Genomic DNA, 17,787 nt, shown 5'->3' with positions numbered 1-17,787 from the left:
TAGCCACAGGGGCCCGAGTTCCTTTTCTGCTATTTCGATGCACTGCGTCAGTGAGAACAGATTGTCTTCCAACCTCCTGTGTTTCCGAAACCCATTCTGCAGTTCCCCCAGCACCCCCTCATCCTCTAACCAAGGCTGCAGTCTTTTCTTTATAATCTGCATGACCAGCCTGCAGACCACTGACGTCACTGTTCGAGGACAGTAGTTGTTTATGTAATTTTTGTCCCCTTTCCTTTATAGATCATGCTCATCCTGCTAAGTTTTCATCCATCAGGGACTTCACCATCGATTATTGTTCTGCTCGCTGCCTCTCACAAAGTCTGTTTAGGCTTCAGGACCCAATGTCTTTATCAGCATAATTGGAATGCCATCTGGGCCTGTTGATGTACTACTTGGAACCCTCTTCTCAGCCCTTTCCCACTCTCATGAAAATGGAGCCATTGTGCCACTTGATCCATCCCTGTCTATTGTGGTGCATAAGGCACTTCTTTGTTGAAATTTTTCTGTCACCCTTGTTCTTGTATATTCAATAGCTTCGTCCCCTTCTAGCCTAGCACCTTGAGCTGTAGTTATAAACTTCTGCTCTTGGTTTGTTTCATTTCTTAGGGAGTTTAGATGGTTCCAAAATTTCGCAGCTGCCTGTCTGTCCTTTTTATGTACTTCTGCCAGCCACTGAGCACCCTTCTAATCTTTTCATTGATCAGGAGAGATGCTTCCCTTCTAGAGCTTAGAAAGATTTCCCATTTTCTTTCAACATCATCCGTCGGTTCACCTCGTTGCTTAGCATGTCTGTGTTCCCTAGAGGCTTCCTGACGTTTTGCTATGATTGATTGATTTGTGGGGTTTAACGTCCCAAAACCACCATATGATTATGAGAGACGCCGTAGTGGAGGGCTCCGGAAATTTTGACCACCTGGGGTTCTTTAACGTGCACCCAAATCTGAGCACACGGGCCTCGACATTTCCGCCTCCATCGACGTTTTGCTATGGCTCTCTTAGCTTCCTCATCCCACTAACTCTTACGCTTGTGTCTTCTTTTCCGGGGTGACTTGTCACATGCCCTAGCAAGCTCTAGCCCAAACAGTCTAATTAGATTTGTATATGTCCACACAGTTTTATTATCCTGAGTGATTACTTTCTCAATTTGTTTAGTAGCAATTTCTATTTGCCTTTCTGAATGAAAATTTTCCTGTAGTTGCTCATCTTGTCTCCTTCCCACTTTCGCTGCTCTTCCAAAACTAAGCTTAATACGTTTGTGATCACTACCCAGACTTGAGCCACCTTCATCAATGTGCATTCCCCAGAGCTTATCATGCATCCTATGTGACATCAGCGCGTAATCTATCGTTGACTGCAGCCTTCCTACCTCCCATGTTATTTGCCCTTCACACTTCTCGGTACTGTTGCAAACGATCAAATCATATCTTTGACACATATCCATGATCATTTTGCCTGTTGAGCCAGTATACCCATCTATATCTTCTATGTGCACATTCATATCTCCTAGTATAATTATCTCGCACTCTCCTTCTAATTCCTCAATGTCCTTTGATATACACTTCACCATTGCCTGGTTTTCCTCTCTGGCCTTTGCTCCCGTCCACAAGTACACAAAACCAAGGAGTGTCATCTGCCCAGCTACTTTCCCTCTTAACCATAAATGTTCCAAGGATCCCTGCTTGACTTTTTGCCAACCCATGCTCTTATGTATAAATGCACCAATTCCACCCCCCTTTTTGCTGCCTTCTGTTCTATTGCAATATTTCCATATGTAGTCCGGATTACAGGGTGGTTGCTCCATGCCCCGAAGAAGTGTCTCCACAACTTCATATACCATCAGCTCCTCCTGCCTCAACTGCTCTTCTATCTCTTCCCACTTTAACCTATTCCTGCCACCCTGCATGTTAATATAGCCTACGTCTGGCTTAGCTCAGCCCTTGTGCTTACGTCGATTTCTTCTCCCACGGACTTCGTGTGGCTTGAATATTTGTGCCCCTTTAGCTCCGTCTTTGGCTACACTGTTGGCCTCAGGGCTCTGGGTCCCCCTAAAAAAGCTATGGCTTGGCGACCCATTCTGTTACCGACCCTCCTGCCCGTCGCACCACTGTAGTGAATGCCACCCTGAGTAAAGGGGTGAGCGCCGGGCTCGTACATGTCTTGGTTAACTTCCATTACGCTGTATTCGAGTTGCCGGCTCAAACCCTTCATCCCACAATTGGCCTCCACTACCCTCCTTTCAATCCCACGAGGCTGTCCCCAGACCTCTGGGACTGTCCATATGGTCACATGCACACTCCCAGAGGCTTCTCGGAGCTTACGCATCCCATCCTCTAACTTTCTCTGAAGGTTCTGATCCTTGCCCTTCAACGAATCATTGAGCCCAGCATGAACGACTAGATTTTCGCCCTCTATGCAGTTTTCTACAACCTCCTGAGCTTTGGCCAGTGCATCCACCATGCTCTTCCCTAACTGTGCCTCCACCCTGACTCTCCCAACTTCCTTTACTGTCTTGAAGACGCCATCCCTAACCCTGGCCACGTTAGAGTACCCCACCACTAGGACCCTTTTAGGCTCCAATCGCTGGCTTCCTGTTTGTGATGGCGCCCCTGTTTGCTTCCCCTATTTCTCTCTCTGCCGTCTGTCCTGTGTTTCTGCCCTGCTTGAAGACTGCTGCGCCACCAAGCTGTATGTTCTCGGAGCCTCCATGCTGTGGCCAGATACTGCGGCCCCCTGACCTCCCTTCTCGCCTGTTCCTTCCCGCCAGTCACCTTCTACGCTACCTACGCCTTCCGTCTCACACCGCTCAGGGCCGGGGCAAAGTGCCATTAGCTCCTTTACCCGCTGCTCTAGCTCGGTCCGTCCTTCCCGTTCTTTTCGAAGGTCGCCCTTTATTTGCTCTAATAGGCTGGCGGTAGTCTCCTCCCGCTCACGCGACGCTCGGAGCTGTTTTTGGAGTTCTATCCTCTGCTCCCGTTCCGCCCTAAGCGTCCCCTGAAGCCCCATGCGCTGCACGGCCGCCTTCAGTGCCTCGCACAGCCTCTACACGACACTCGCCTTCTGCGCATCGGCCAAACTCGTGAATGCTGTCTCATCTAAGTAGCCCCAGCGCTTGCATTTTTCGCACTGCACCAGCTCACTCTCGCTCGCGGTTTTACTAGCGTCCGTAGCCATCGCCCGCCCGACCATCGGACCGAGTGCCCGACAGGCCTACCTTCAACCCTAATACCGCTATCCAGCCGCCTCCGTTAACTCTCCTACCACAACAACTGTTTGAAGCTGCCGCCAACACCGCACACATACGTGTTCAATTTCGCTAGGTCCCCTTCGTGCTCGGCTCTAGCTCTTTAACAACTAACCGGGCGCCCCGACCTCCTTCAAAACAGCTGCCTAGCCCGTTCACGTGGTCAACGTCACTACAACGTTGCCCGTGTCCCACACCTACAGTACTCACAACGCTAATTATTGATTAGGAGAGAAAAAAATAGTAATGGTGTTGACAAACACATAGAAATGAAGAGAAACTTATCTCTCGTTGCGCGCTGCTTCTACACCAACCGACCTTGCACGACCATGCACCAACCACTTTGCACGAACAGCCGCTGGGTTAAAACGCGCAGCAGCGGTAATTCCTCCGTCGTTAGCCACGGGCTATTTGATTAGCGAATACACACACGCATTCACTGGCTCGTAAATTCAGGCGCAGCGTCCAAGCGACACTATTAAAAGCAAACACGACAAATGCACTTGCGCGCCAATTGCAAACACCGCGTCTCAGCTGCCTGAGCAACTACCTGAATGTAACACTCGTGAGAAAATGTCACGCTGCTAATGTTGTCGGCTCGCACATTTCCAGGCGCAAAATCGCGCATTCTCACAACGTGCAATGAAGAGCGCACACGGTCCAGCGAAACTTTTCCGACTCGAGGGCAGCTCGTCCGCACCATATCCAGCCCCATTTCTTCCCGCCCACACACACAAAGCTGCAGCGAAGAAAGAAACGCGAGAAGACTGGCGAAAGTTCGTGAAAAGCCGTTACTCACCCAAGACATAAATTACATCCACGAAAAAACCTCAGTCTTTGGGAAAAGCTTTCGAGAACGGGCTCACGGAAACGCAGAAAAGAAAAAAAAAGTTTGTCTCCCCCACCCTCTCCTCTACATCGAGACGCACTCGGCGTTTCACGGCAGCGCGCGAACGAGACGAAACCATAGTGGTAAAACCAAGGTAGGTATGCATTGGTCGTATGCATTGATAACTTAAGTGTCACAAAAGCAGAACGCGCGGCGAACGAAAGAGATTAACAATATGCTTTGCTCGACTATACGTACGACCGATTTACGGGCTTTTAAAGGTAGATTAGGGTCCCAGCCAAACTATTGAAAAATAATCAATGCAACGCACATGTCGAATACTTCGGCACCAAGGCATCGTCTTACAATTCAAAATTACAATTGTTGTAGCGCCATCTGCACAGCAATATAAACATGAATTTAAAGGCTTTGACTGTTTGACATTGATTTGTGTATAAGTTGTTTGTAACCAGCTACAAGAGGCGCGCAAATCGACAAGTGTCCGAATATTTTAAGGCTGTATGAAAAACTTAACTATTTTGTTTCGAAGCGCACACTCAGCTCGTCCTCTGAGGGGTCACGTGTGAGTTCTAACGAATTTGATTGGATGGGTGAGTATATCACCGGCGCTCGCTGGTACATATTTTCGTAGCGCAGCACCCTTGGCAGGTATTCTGTGCCTTGCCGTTCAAACTGTCGTGGTCTCTTCACGTTAGTAGTTCGAGCGAGTTCAGCGGCGTTGGAAACTTTTCCTGGAAGTATTGCTGTCGCGCTTAGCTTGAACGGGCTCACTGGTGACCCCTGGGCCTCCCTTATTTGACGGGCACCATCGCAGTCATCTTGATTAACGTACGAGTCGCAGAACGCTGTCCTTGATTATGAACGCCGCTTCGTCAAATGACGATTACGAATGGATCGAGGATGCGTATGTTCCTCCTCCGCAGATGCCTACGGAATACAGGCATTACGGCGAACGAACCGGCGGTGGTGAAGCATCTGCAGGTCGGGGCCGTGGCCGAGGCAGCTGTGACAGACCGAACGCGCCGCGCCGCGATTTCGAAGAGTTCATGGTGCCATCCAAGGACGTCGCTAGAATCATTGGCAGAGGCGGCTCCAGGATTCGTGAACTCCAGGATTCCAGCGGTGCGCGAATCTGGATAAAGAAGGACGATGGAGATAACAATTTTTACGAAACCAAGGTCCAGGTCTCTGGCCCGGAAGAGGCGCGTCGCAAAGCTCGCGAGCTCATCGACGCTATCGTCAAACCGCCTGAAGAACCACCTTGCCCGAGCAAAAGCGAAGACCCGCCGCCTCTGATCGACTGGGCTAAGCTGCTTGCCAGGAGCGACGAAGAAACCAAGAAACGTTGGGCCTCACTTGCGCCGATAGTGAAAAGCTTTTACGTCGAAGATCCTCGCGTTGCCTGCATGTCCGCGGCTGAGGTAGCAGTCTTCAGGGCAGAAAGCAATAATATAGTCATCAAGTATCTGGGACCGGAAGGTGAGCCGCCATTGGATGTGAGAACCAATCCCGTGAGAACGTTCGAGGAGGCGTTTTCCAACTTCCCGGAAATCTTGGACGAGATCTACAAGAACCAGTTCGAGAAGCCAACCCCGATTCAGAGTCAGGCCTGGCCGATACTTCTCCAGGGTCAAGACCTGATCGGCATCGCACAGACGGGTACGGGAAAGACGCTGGCCTTCCTACTGCCAGCCATGATTCACATCGACAGCCAGCCAGTTCCAAGGGAAGAGAGGAAAGGGCCGTCCTGTTTGATTCTCGCTCCGACACGCGAGCTCGCTCAACAGATCGAGCGCGAAGCCAAGAAGTACAACTACCGAGGCATCAGATGCGCGTGCATCTACGGTGGGGGCAGTCGCAGGGAGCAGGTACAGTCCGTGAACCTCGGCGTGGAGATTGTCATCGCTACTCCCGGCCGCCTCAATGACCTGGTCTTGAACAATATTATTAACCTAAACTTTGTTACATTCCTGGTCCTGGATGAAGCAGATCGCATGCTCGACATGGGCTTTGAGATCCAGATCAAGAAGGTGATGCTGGACATAAGGCCCGACCGGCAGACTGTCATGACCAGTGCCACCTGGCCAGAAGGTGTGCGTCGCCTCACTGACCAGTACATGACGAACCCGTTCCAGGTGTTCATTGGTACTTTGGATCTGGCCGCAGTGCACACAGTGACTCAGAATGTCGTCGTCTGCGCAGAAGAGGATAAGAGGGACCACCTGTTAGCCTTCTTTGACTCGATGCTACCTGATGACAAGGTCATAGTCTTCGTCGACCGGAAGGCGATGGTGGACCACTTGACGAGCGACTTAGTGCTGTCCGGCATCAACTGCGATTCCATCCACGGCTCCAGGGAACAATGTGATCGCGAGCAAGCGCTGGAAGACCTACGGAGTGGAAGAGTGCGTATCTTGATTGCCACGGACGTCGCTGCCCGAGGTTTGGACATCAAAGACGTGACGCACATCTTCAACTATGACTTCCCTCGCAACGTGGAAGAGTACATTCACCGTGTGGGTCGTACAGGTCGAGCTGGACGCACAGGGGTGGCCATCACGCTTATCACTCGCAACAACTGGAGGCAGGCTCGTGAGCTCGCCAATATCCTGGAAGAAGCCAGCCAAGAGGTCCCCGCTGAGCTCTATGCGATGGCTGACCGTTTCGCAGCCTGGAAAGAGCGACAAGCCGAGGAAGAGCGCAGCTTTGGCATGGATCGTGGCAGCCGCGGCGGTGGATTCCGACAAGGAGGAAGAGGTGGTGGAGGTTGGGGGGGCGGTGGGGGTGGTCGCAACCGTTGGTGAGAGAACAATAGGTGCGATATGGTCGTCGTAACAGGTTTATTGTTAGTATCATGTTGCATGTCATCAGATCACCGTGAATTGTTCATTTCTATGTAGTTTTCTTTTTTATATTAGATTTTTATTATGGACAAGTGACAATAAACTGTTTATCATCGCCTTGTATGCATCTTTATTTGGTCAGGGTGCTGCATGGACTCCGAAGAAAGTCAATTAAGCAAGCATGTCATGCTCACAGTTGCGTTGCTTGTAGTTGTTCGTGCCGTTTCGTTTGGCCACAGTGATGAGCTTGCGTCACGTGATTTCTGAAAAGTAGTGGCATTTGTGGTGACTTGTCCATGCGTGCGGGTGTGCGTGAGTCAAGACATTGTGTTCTTTCAGGCACATGCATGGTTCATGGGCTCCTGTGGAACCCTTGCCACCTACTTCCATTCCACTCTGTCTTTCAGCAAAAGTGCTGATGCTTTAGTGGTCTTACACGAGCCGGGAGCATCGCTTGCTGCTGTAGCCTTTCTGAAAACCATAGTGAGAGCTAGGCGGGTTGAAAGATCTTGACCTTGGCTGTCATTTTCTGAATGTCTGTTTACAGCAAGTGCAATGTTGTCTCTTCTAGTTTACGGCAAGGCTGGAAAATGGGGCTAGTGGAAAACTCGTTAAATTCATTATTTTAATGCAAAAGGGTTAAAGAGCTTACTTCACAGAAATGTTGGAGACTGCATTCTTGGTTGCGAGCAAAAAACCATCTTGTTTGTAACTACAACATTGCAAAATATTCTAACAAAGTGCTTGATTGGGCTGGTTGGTGCTGCATGGTAGATGAAAAAGTGCTTAACAGTGCAAACGACGGGAGTTTATAAAAAAAACGAGAACAGAGCGCTGCACAGCGCTCTGTTCTTGTCTTTTATATCCCCTCTTGTCATGTGCGCTGTTAAGCACTTCTGTCTGTGAAAGATTCAAATAAAAAAATCTGGTACAAATGAAGATCAAACGCAAGCAGTTTGCGTGGCAAGCAGATGTTGGGCCACTTCACCATGTGCCTGCTTGGAAATACCCTGAAAATAAGTTCTCCTGCTTGGAAACGCATTGAAAATAACTTTCCTGCTTTAGAGACACGCATGTCCTGCATACAGGCTTCACAATGCAAGTAATATGGCAGTAACATTGCATGGTACAAGCGTACATTGCCATCGGGCATGACCGCAGTTGTCGAGCACATCGTTCCCTCCCAATGTTCATGGCTTTGGCTTGCCTCGTTGTTCCAGAGCACTGCTACATAAACTCTGTCTTGTTGCACGAATGATTTAACCATCAAGGGCGTGTTGACAGTCTGTTGTGCGCATGGCTCCTGCAAAAAACTTGAGCATCGAATAGTACACTGCCCATATTCACTACGCAGCAGGCTTTGCTGATTAAGGAATATAAATTCCTGAGACTAAAGTGTGTGACCGTAGACGATTAGCTCTTTCCGAGATGAGGTGTTTTTGGACGTGACCAGGCCTGTCGTGCTCTGCTGACATTTATCGACCAAACAGACCTGGCCACCCATCTACAGGCGTTTTTTTTTTTTTTCTAGTTTATGCTTGCCTAGGTCTTAGTCATTTTTTGTTTTGTTCCCTCTTTTATTTCCTTTCTCCCCTCCTGTCTCCTTTTCTCCCATTTCCTTCCTTCTCCCAAAAGAGTAAGCAAGCGTTGTGCCCCTCTAGGTTTCAGTTGCCAGCTTGCTCTCTCTCTTTTTTTTGTGTCCTTCGTGCATCTGTATATGCAAATCAAGTAACAATAGTGACAAATGGCACACACAATACTGCGTGTATTCTTAAAACCACGTAGTGGGTGCGTAGCAATTTCCAAAACATTTCATGCACATAATTGCTCATGGTTTAAAGCATGCTACCCATTACACAGAACGAGATCATATGCGGGAGCTGCACTGACACAAGCCACATTTAACTTTGTCGTTTACATTCCAGTAATCCACAATTTAATGACTTCTCGCATAGCATCATACGATAAGTAGTAAGTGCTAAGTGGTGGAAGTATGCACTTGCCACAGCATATCGCTATTGTGTTCATCTATAAAAGTGAAGGTTATGGGTCTCCTATATTTTTTCTCTAGTTTCTACTCGAACTGAAGGTTGTGTCTATCGATTTCAACACCGAATCTTTTAGTTTGACCTAAAATCCTGGTGGCAAAAATTTTGCTCGATATATATGTATATCCCTTTGAAGTTCAAAACCTTTCAATTTGACTTGAAATCCTGGTAGCAAAAATTTTGTTCAGTATATATCTCCTTGACGTTCAAATTTAGGTCATTCATGAGGGGGAAACAGTAAGGGTTGCAGGAAAATTCAAAAATAATTCTACCTTGATTTAAAGTGAAGTTTACAGTTAAGTGCTTTTAAGGATCACTAAACCTATGTCCTAACGAACATAGGCTAAGTTGTTTCTGTGCTTAATAATCTGTCACTTTGTGTGTTCTACTGATTATTGAACCTACCGGTGTGACTGCTTACAACACTCAGCCCAAACCTAAAAGTTGCTAGTTGAACAATTCTGAAAATGTAAATTGTTGAAAAAATATTAGGGCAGCTTCGCACTCACATTGCCAAAAGATATGTGGAGCTGCGCAGCCTTTTTCATTCCCTTTTAATGTTTGCTTTCTTTCTCTCTTACTTTTGGTTTTTCTGTCTCTTTATTTCTACTGATTTCTCCTTCTTCTTCTTCCCTTTCTGTCTCTGCATTTCTCACGCACTTCCTCTACTTTTCTCCTTCTCCATTTCTCATTCCCTTTTCCTTTCTGTCTCCCTCTCTCATGGCTTACAAGCTCCTCTCCCTTTTCATTAATGCTCCTCACATCGACCCTCAGTTTCCTTTCCCACCCCTTTGCTACACTATACCACACGAGGCTGTGCTAGGCTGTGCTATAGTGTCCCTACATATCCAATTTGTTAGAACGGTTGACTACAGATCATGGGCACACAGGTGAAAAAATTTTTAACTAGAATTTGCATTTTTTGACACTCTACATTTTTCTCTCTCCGTAGTTGTTCTTTCACCCGTCAGAGTTTTTGCACATCACCCTGGACTAATCGGCACATGCTTTGTGCGAGTAAAGTGGTAGAGAAAGAGCACGAAGAGAGTGTGTGTGTGCTGGTTTCTAATGATCATGACTATTTCTGCTTACCTGTCATGGACCATCGGTAAGCTTTTACAGCTCCGTAGAGCTTCATCCTACAACATCTATAATTGTGGCACTGTAATATACGAAACTGTACAAGTTTTACCTACCTTGTGTATATACACAGAATATGGGCCATTTTTCCATACACTCATGGCATTTAGTGTAAAGATGAGATGTGTATGTACTTAATGCAAGAGCTTCTCCGTATTAACACTAAAGGTATGCTATTTTCGATGGTCATGTTGCACGTGATGCATTACATTTGTAGTTCGTAGGATTAATGTGATTATACATATCAGAATTCTACAGTATGCTTATGCCTTGTGAAAACTTGTGCTTTCTTCAGCTGCAAAGCTACGTTTGTCATTCTTCATAGGATCGACAGTACCGTGAATCAGTGAACGGGTGGTTGATAGAGACTAGTAACCATGAGCAGCTCAATACCAAATCGAGTGATGTCAGAGCTACATTGATTGCACCAAACTCTGACAAGTTTTGAAAGCTGCTACATCATGCTGCATTTTGGTAAAAATATTGCAACTTTTTCAAAGTGTGCGTCAAGATATAACTTTTGCTGTCTTTCGGAGGGGGAAAAAAATGGCCAGCAGTAGAGATGCATATTTACATTTTCACTGTAAAAGTATGCAGTGGTTATGCGGATTGAAAGGTGAGTGCTGTGTATATAATTCGAAGACGCTGAATAATTGCAATGCATCAACACTGCATAATCGAAATATTCTAATAAACTATTTTGTGAGATTACAATGATAGATTCCACAAAATAGTTCCTAACTGTTGTGGATCGAGTTAGAAAAAGTAATAATGAAAGCAACTACAAGTTTTTTTTTTTAGATAACAGTCCTTCTAGTCTTATTGTACTAATTACAGTCAGTAGTTTGTACATGTAGGAAGGCTTCACTTTTGTAAGTAAATTGTTTTAACGCAAATGTACTAATCTTGCAATAGACCTAATAATGATTGACATTGCAAATTGCAACATATTTGATAATACTTTTTCAAAAGTTTTGTAGTCCACATTTGACAGCGATATTGGTTTGTAGCCCTCAACCAAGTGAACTTTTTCCTTTTCAGTTCTTTTCAGTATTAATACAGTGTGGCTTTTGCAAAGAGATCATGGGAGTGTCTCCATGTTGTAACTTACTTGAAAAACATCCAGCAATATGGGAGAAAGCCGAAGTCAATTCCCAAAAGGAAGTTTCGGGGATCCCGATCTAGAAGGCCTAATGGGACTCACGGGAAGCCTCACTATCGAACCTCGGGACTGATCAAGCGGGACAATAAGCACAATAGAAGGTAGTCTTTATTGCATAGTCTGAGCCACTTATCTTTGCTACGTTGAACGTACGCGGCATTAAGTCTTCGCAGAAAAAGACGCAGCTCCGTAGACTTTTCAATCGAAAGCAGGTCGACTTTGTCGCCCTCCAGGAGACAAAGATCGAGACTGGAAAGGCGCTTTGACCTTTTCTGTCTGAGTATAATGTGTGTGTTTCACATGCAAAAGGTTTATCTGCAAGCTGTTTGCTGTTTCTGAGAAAGACCGAGCTTACCCTGTTCAGCAATCCACACTAGTGTGAATGACGAGGGTAGATATATATGCTGTAATTTTTTGTTGCGAGGAGCACCATGGCGAATTATCAATATATATTTGTTTAATGTGGTTACGAAATGACTTTAAATATTTAAAGAAGTGTAAAATTTAATTGACGCAGACAAATGCACTGTACTTATGGGAGATTTCAACTGCGTATGTGATGCTAATTATCGCAACAATCCTATTGGCAAGAGAGACAGAAGGGGCAAACTTTTATTCAGTACTGTAGATAATGCAGGACTTATTAACATTGGTGTCTCGAATCAGGCTATGGCATATACAAGAGTTTGGGGCAGCTTTTATGCTTTCCTTGGCTGTTTTACGTGTCCTCATCACTCCTCTCTCATAAAATGCCCTGCAGCACTGAAGCAGTGGCATTCTCAGACCATTGTATTGTTATAGCACAAATTGGTGAAAATCATCACAAACAATTCCACCCACAGTAGACCCTTTGGAAAATGAGCTCAAAGCTCCTCTGTGATCAGGAATTCATGCATCATGTTCAGATGGCAATGAGGCAATCTTTTTCAATCGGTTTGCATATATTCGCTGCTTGGGAGTTTTTTAAATAAAAAGTTCTTGCTACAGTTAAACCCCTTTATAGGAGGCACGCCCTTGGCAGCAATTCTAGTCTCTTATATGAGATGTCTTTTATAAGCAGGGCACAATGTAGGCATTTTCTTATCAACCCGTATTTTACTGTAGGCACGCTGGTGTCTCTTATATCCATTTGTCTCCTATATCAGTATCTCTTATAGAGGGGTTAGACTGTGTAGCTACTAAATTGGAGCTGTTGGGTCTTACTATAGAAGGAATGAAGAAAAGACACTGCTTAAAAAAAGTCTTTGCAATCTTTATGAAATAGAATACGAAATGCCAGGAATGTACATGAATCAAATAAAAAATATGAAATTCAAGGATACAATGCTGCTCGCTACAAAGGGGCACGTATTAGATCTCGGCACCGGCGCACCTTAAATTCTGAGCAATCGATGCACCAAGCTTTGCTTGATGAGCAATGCCATTGAATTTATAAAGTGATTCCAAACTTATTTACTCTTAACGGTGTGCTCATAACAGATACAAGAGACATTACTTTGATGTTCGAAAAGTACTACTATGACAGTTTATTTAGCTCTCTCTTTCTGATGATCCTGACGTTCACCTAAAGGTTAGTTTTGTTTCTCTTGTTAACCCCTTGAAGGACGATGATTGTGCAGTCATTAGTCGACCCATTACTATACAGGAAATCGAGTAGGCAACTGACACCTGTATTGAAAACACCTGGCCCTGATGGCATCGCAGGCGAATTTTAGAAAGCTTTCTAAAAACAAAAAAGGTCACGCCACTCATACTACGTGTCCATCTCACTAACGGTAAGCTATGTACGTATATACACCATTTACCACTGGGTTACTGTCAATGGACCTGAAAGAAACATTTTTGAACAAAGTATGTAGTACTTTGTAAGACAAGCCATCTAATTGCTTTCCCTAAACATTGACGTGTCCGATGGTTTGATCAATGGGGTGGGTTCACTGAAGCACATATAGTTGGATCAAAGGGGCATTACAAAATGTATCTGGCTCCACTTTCACTCTGAAACAACAGAAAAAATTGTTCGCATCAATGAAGTCCAGGACTATTCGAGAAGTTGCTGATCCTAGAAATTCATAGGCATGGCAGGCCATGCCTGTAAATTTTTTTCTCATCGAAATGTGCACCACCACTTCACTTTAGATGGACATACTCTACTCGCTTCCCCCGATGAGTTGTGGTGACGCTTGCGCCATTGAAACATCGCACAGCTTCATCGTCGCAACAGTGCACATGTATATCTCACCAGGAACCTTGCGGACTGATGTCATGAACTTCTTGCTGCACAACTTCCGTGCAGTGTGCCAACTGGATGTGCTGGTGTTAGCCACTGGGTACTTGAATGTTAATACAACGTAAAAACCAGTGGCTTCTCTTGTTTCTCGATGTGCATCTTGGACCTCGCCTCCTGTCAGACACCACGCATACCGTCAACTATTCACAACACCTGTTTAGGTTTTGTGGTTACTCCATTACTGTCGATTCAACCACCATCGACCATGCTGACTACATTTCTGGTTCCTAAATCTCCTAACTTTTTGATTACTTTGTATAACAGCCCAATGTGTTGCTATGCATTCATTGCTTCGACCTTGTGCAAAACTGTGATTTTTTTAATTGAGAAATGGGGAACAGCTATGCAAGCGAATTTTGTGCAGATTTTGTACACGTGAGAAGAACTTAACTTGTGTTTTCTTTTTTTTTTCTCTTTTCCCTTGATCCTGTTTTGATTTATTTGAAACGTGTGAAAAAGTGCATATATATGCAGTGGCCAAATAGTCACTTGATAGTTTGCGCTCTTTTACTTTGTCTTTTCCCTCCTGTGTTTATCCGATTGATTGTGCAACAATACCCGCCTAACAAGGCCATTCTTATTAGTGTATAAAACTCTATGGCCACGATTTACTATCATCCTTTGCTTCCTCCTTATCCTCACTTTCCTTTTTCACCCCTTACTTATATCTGGTTGGCTATTCGAAGAGCTGCTTGGCACACCCACTTTTCCGTAATGCACACATGCCGAGTTTACTGAAACGACGGCCGGCACAACTTTAAGCTTAAACAGCTTCGCATGAAAAAGTGTTATTTTAAAAAAAAACCCTAGCAGTGTATTGGCACTTGCTGTTGTTAGGGACGTTCAAGCCCAAAATACTTTGGAATGAATGGAATGAAAAAAAAAAAAAAACTTTATTTTGGTCCTGCAAGACGCGCTTACTGCATAGCGTGCGTCTGCCACGTAGAACCGGCAGAAAAAGACGCTTCGTGGGCCTGCTGGACGGTCCATTGCTGGTCGGCCAGAAGTGAGCTCCTGAGCTAAGGACTTTGGGGACAAATGCAATTAAAAGCCTCTATTACCGGTAAATTCAAGTTCCGCGCCAAAAGTTGTGCTATACTTTGGGATGGCGAGATGGCGCAAGTGATTATTTAACTTCACGATGCGGAAAAATTTAGGGAGAGCGTGGTGGCGTAATGGTGCGTGCAATCCAGGGCCGCGCCGAAGCGCACATGGCTCACATGGCGACCGGTAGTTATTGCAGCTTTCGCAGTTCGCTGTGGTGATACATAGTTTTGCTATGGTGGTTTTTGTTGTCCCGCGGTGAGCGCTGTTCATTCATTCACTATGTAGCGGCTGAGTCCGCGTCCCAACACTTTACGCTACCGAGCAAAGGTGCAGCAATGTTGCTCAATAGTTTCAGGGTCGGTGGCAGGTCGTGCTGGAAACTGGCCCGCGGTGCTTCTGCGGCCGCTGCGTCAAGGGTAACAGGGGCATCACTTCCAACTGATCGCTCTTCTTCCTCGACTAGGAGACGATCTGCTGCCACCAAGAAACGCAAAGAGGAGCTGCAGCACGAGCAGCCGTATACTGTACTGTCGAGAGTTGAAGATCGCGACGACGACGACTTCAGCCTGATCGAGGAACCTGAGGGCAGCCTGAGCGTGCAGTCGCGCGCCCGCGTCCAGCTCCTGACGGAGTCGCTCGGTTGCTCGCTGGCGAGCGCAACGAGCATTGTGATGAGCAACCGGAAGATCCTGAGCATCCGACGCGAGACCCTGTTGAAGAATGTCGGCATGCTGAAGTCGCTGTTTCCCGTGCGCGAAATTATGCGACACCCAGAGATCCTCAGTTTTCAGTTTGGCACGGCCGAGCAGCGCTACAGGAACCTCGAGGAGTGCGGCATCAAGAAGGTTACGCCCGCTAGAATCGTTAGGTAAGGGTCTTGACCGCTACGGTTACAGCAGGTGCCTGTGTGGTTGGGATTCGTGTCCCTATGGGGTGCGCAGTTCGCCCGCTGTCAACACTTGGCACCTGCAACCAACCTAGCACCAGTATCGCTAGCGCTTTGCGTTCGTGTCTGCCCGGCTAACTTGTTTCTAAACGGAACACACGCGTATTTAATTATGCAGCTCTCTGCCCATATATCTCGTCGGCGTGCTGCCGTACATGAACATCCTCTCGATGAGCAAAGCTTCAATATTGGCTAGTGATTGTAATGTGGTTGCGCTGAGCAAAGTGCACAAACCACTTGCGGTACAAGTGGTTGCGCACCTCATGTCCTGTCCTCCGTCAGTCGTTTGTGCATTTCACTCAGCGCAACGTACCGCACTGCAATCCTCTTGATCTTGACGCAGACTTACTCAGGCAATGGAGGTCGTTATCTTGTCACCTGCCAACCACAGAACACCTATGCCAACTCGGGCAAGGTTTGCGATTTTTAGATTCCAACGTTGTGTTAGATATGCTTGCTGTCATTGCTTTTATGTTAATTCATCGCGCTGCCTCCCCTGTTAGTTCGTGCAGCAAGACCTCACGAGAAAGAAAACAGTTTTGGGCCGCTTCTTTTGTGTCTCAGGGTGTTACATTGGCATGCTTTCAGCGTGTCTTCTTGATGGCGTACACCACATTCAATAGACACAGTGAAGTATGAAAGTTTACTGTCAAGATGTTGCTTATAAAGTGATATACATGCTTGTTTACATCTTCGCTTGTCTTGGCACAGTCAAGCTCTTGTGCAGAGCGGCCCCTGTGGATTAAGGGCTAGTAAAAGTGGTAACAGTATGTTGAAACTGCAAGACACTCTCAGTAGCAGTCTCGGCAGTCTTCAGGGTACAGGTGTCGAATTTAAGTAAATGTATTAAGTAAATGAATCAACACCTTTTCTTGAACAGTTAGCCCTCAGTTTACTTAAAACTATTACTTGTGATGTTACAAATGTGCATCTGAATAACATTGTTTTTTGTCTAATAGGTGGCTTGCACTGACGTCGCTGAAAGTGCCTTGTTGGAGCACCTGCATGCAGGGATGCAACGATTCTGATGTTGCAATAATGTTATCAAAACATTACATGCGGGATCGTTCATTATCCACACACAGAAATGCTCATGCTGCGTCATTTCCACATAGACGCAACTTGTTTCTCGTCAAAACCGCCATGGCAGAGCTCCAGTTCCTTTCAGAAGCTGCTTTCATGACGTCACGTGCAAGCCATGTATAGGGAAGCAGCGCTGTTGTTTCCACTACCACCCTGGCGGCGAGAGCGAGCACTTCTCAATTGCTCCCGCAGGCGAGAGTGGCGGCTGGTAGAGGCGGTGCGTACGAGCAGCATCGTAACAAAACCGAAGAACGCTGGCAGTAGTGCTGCGTATTCAAGTGCAACAATATATAAAACTATAACGTATAGAGGAAAGGGAGGACATGGAAAGAGGCGGCGGTGTTGCATCCAAGCGGTCAGGCAAGCAAAATTCTGCTCTCGCACTCTTCTGTCTAGTGCTGTCGGGCTCGTTTCTAAACCGAATGGCGCGTGTCTGCTATATTTGTTCGATAGTGAAGACAGCCACCAGTGGAAACCAGGGCCATACAGTCGAGTGTTAACGGCCTTTTGCCGGAAATAAAACCAGCGTATCATGCAACATACGGCATATGTCATCTTTTTTTCTTTTATCTGGCCCGCTGAGCATTCAGTCGTGCACTTCAAAACTAACAGTTTCCAAGCGTCCATCCGTCTGACTACCACCACCAAACTCCATCTGATGCCACCGCATGAAGTGAATGATTCGATGGGAAGGTAGTCTTTTTTTTTTTTTTGTAAATATTTGCGTGTAAAGTAAAGCTGCCTTGTCCACAAGCCTTGTGCGGAGCCACTTTTACCTACGCCTGTGAGCTGTTATAAAAGATACTCTAGCGGTGAACACTCGATGCCGAGATCCTTCTCTTGAACTTAATTTGTGCAAAAGACAGGGTTCTTGTTACGAACAAAGCAGCGGACTACTCGAAGCTTAGCTTTCTTAAGTCAGCCGATGCGGTAAGCATTTTTATCACAGGCTGCCGTAGCTAAGTAACATCAAAACTTATGCCTTGCTAGAGCAGTATCAAATGTCTTTGATTTTCGCTCGTTATTTAGGTCGTCTAACACACAGTTTCAGTTTTTCCGCTTGCCTGTGTCGGCCTAAAATGAAGGTGTCTGTTCAACATCGATAATTGCTAGGCTTTCTTGTGCCAAACAAGATAT

The 17,787-nt window shown here is 46.1% G+C and overlaps 2 protein-coding genes and 1 pseudogene across 12 annotated transcripts in view; 2 read left to right on the top strand and 1 right to left on the bottom strand.

Annotated features, from left to right (window-relative positions):
• The window catches only part of LOC119178475 (uncharacterized), a 59,767-nt gene extending 55,231 nt beyond the window's left edge, over positions 1–4,536 (bottom strand). For 2 of the 11 annotated variants that reach the window (XM_075885723.1, XM_075885770.1), the window contains exon 1: positions 4,041–4,380. In XM_075885723.1, the coding sequence (XP_075741838.1) occupies positions 4,041–4,249 (209 nt within the window). In that variant the 5' untranslated portion in view covers positions 4,250–4,380. The other 9 variants (XM_075885780.1, XM_075885799.1, XM_075885706.1 and 6 more) reach the window with 7 other exon arrangements.
• Positions 4,537–4,929: 393 nt separating this feature from the next.
• On the top strand, positions 4,930–7,051 carry LOC119178477 (putative ATP-dependent RNA helicase DDX43 pseudogene; annotated as a pseudogene).
• A 7,759-nt stretch (positions 7,052–14,810) lies between these two features.
• The window catches only part of mTerf5 (mitochondrial transcription termination factor 5), a 40,938-nt gene continuing 37,961 nt past the window's right edge, over positions 14,811–17,787 (top strand). The window contains exon 1 of the mRNA XM_075885637.1: positions 14,811–15,489. Coding sequence (XP_075741752.1) covers positions 14,957–15,489 — 533 coding nt within the window. The 5' untranslated portion in view covers positions 14,811–14,956. The remainder of the gene's footprint in view (positions 15,490–17,787) is intronic.

The sequence above is a fragment of the Rhipicephalus microplus genome, chromosome 1 (genome assembly GCF_043290135.1).
Source record: "Rhipicephalus microplus isolate Deutch F79 chromosome 1, USDA_Rmic, whole genome shotgun sequence".
NCBI classification, from domain to species: Eukaryota; Metazoa; Arthropoda; class Arachnida; order Ixodida; family Ixodidae; genus Rhipicephalus; species Rhipicephalus microplus.
The sequence above is the reverse complement of the archived record's forward strand: the minus strand, read 5'-3'. Positions and strand labels throughout refer to the sequence as shown.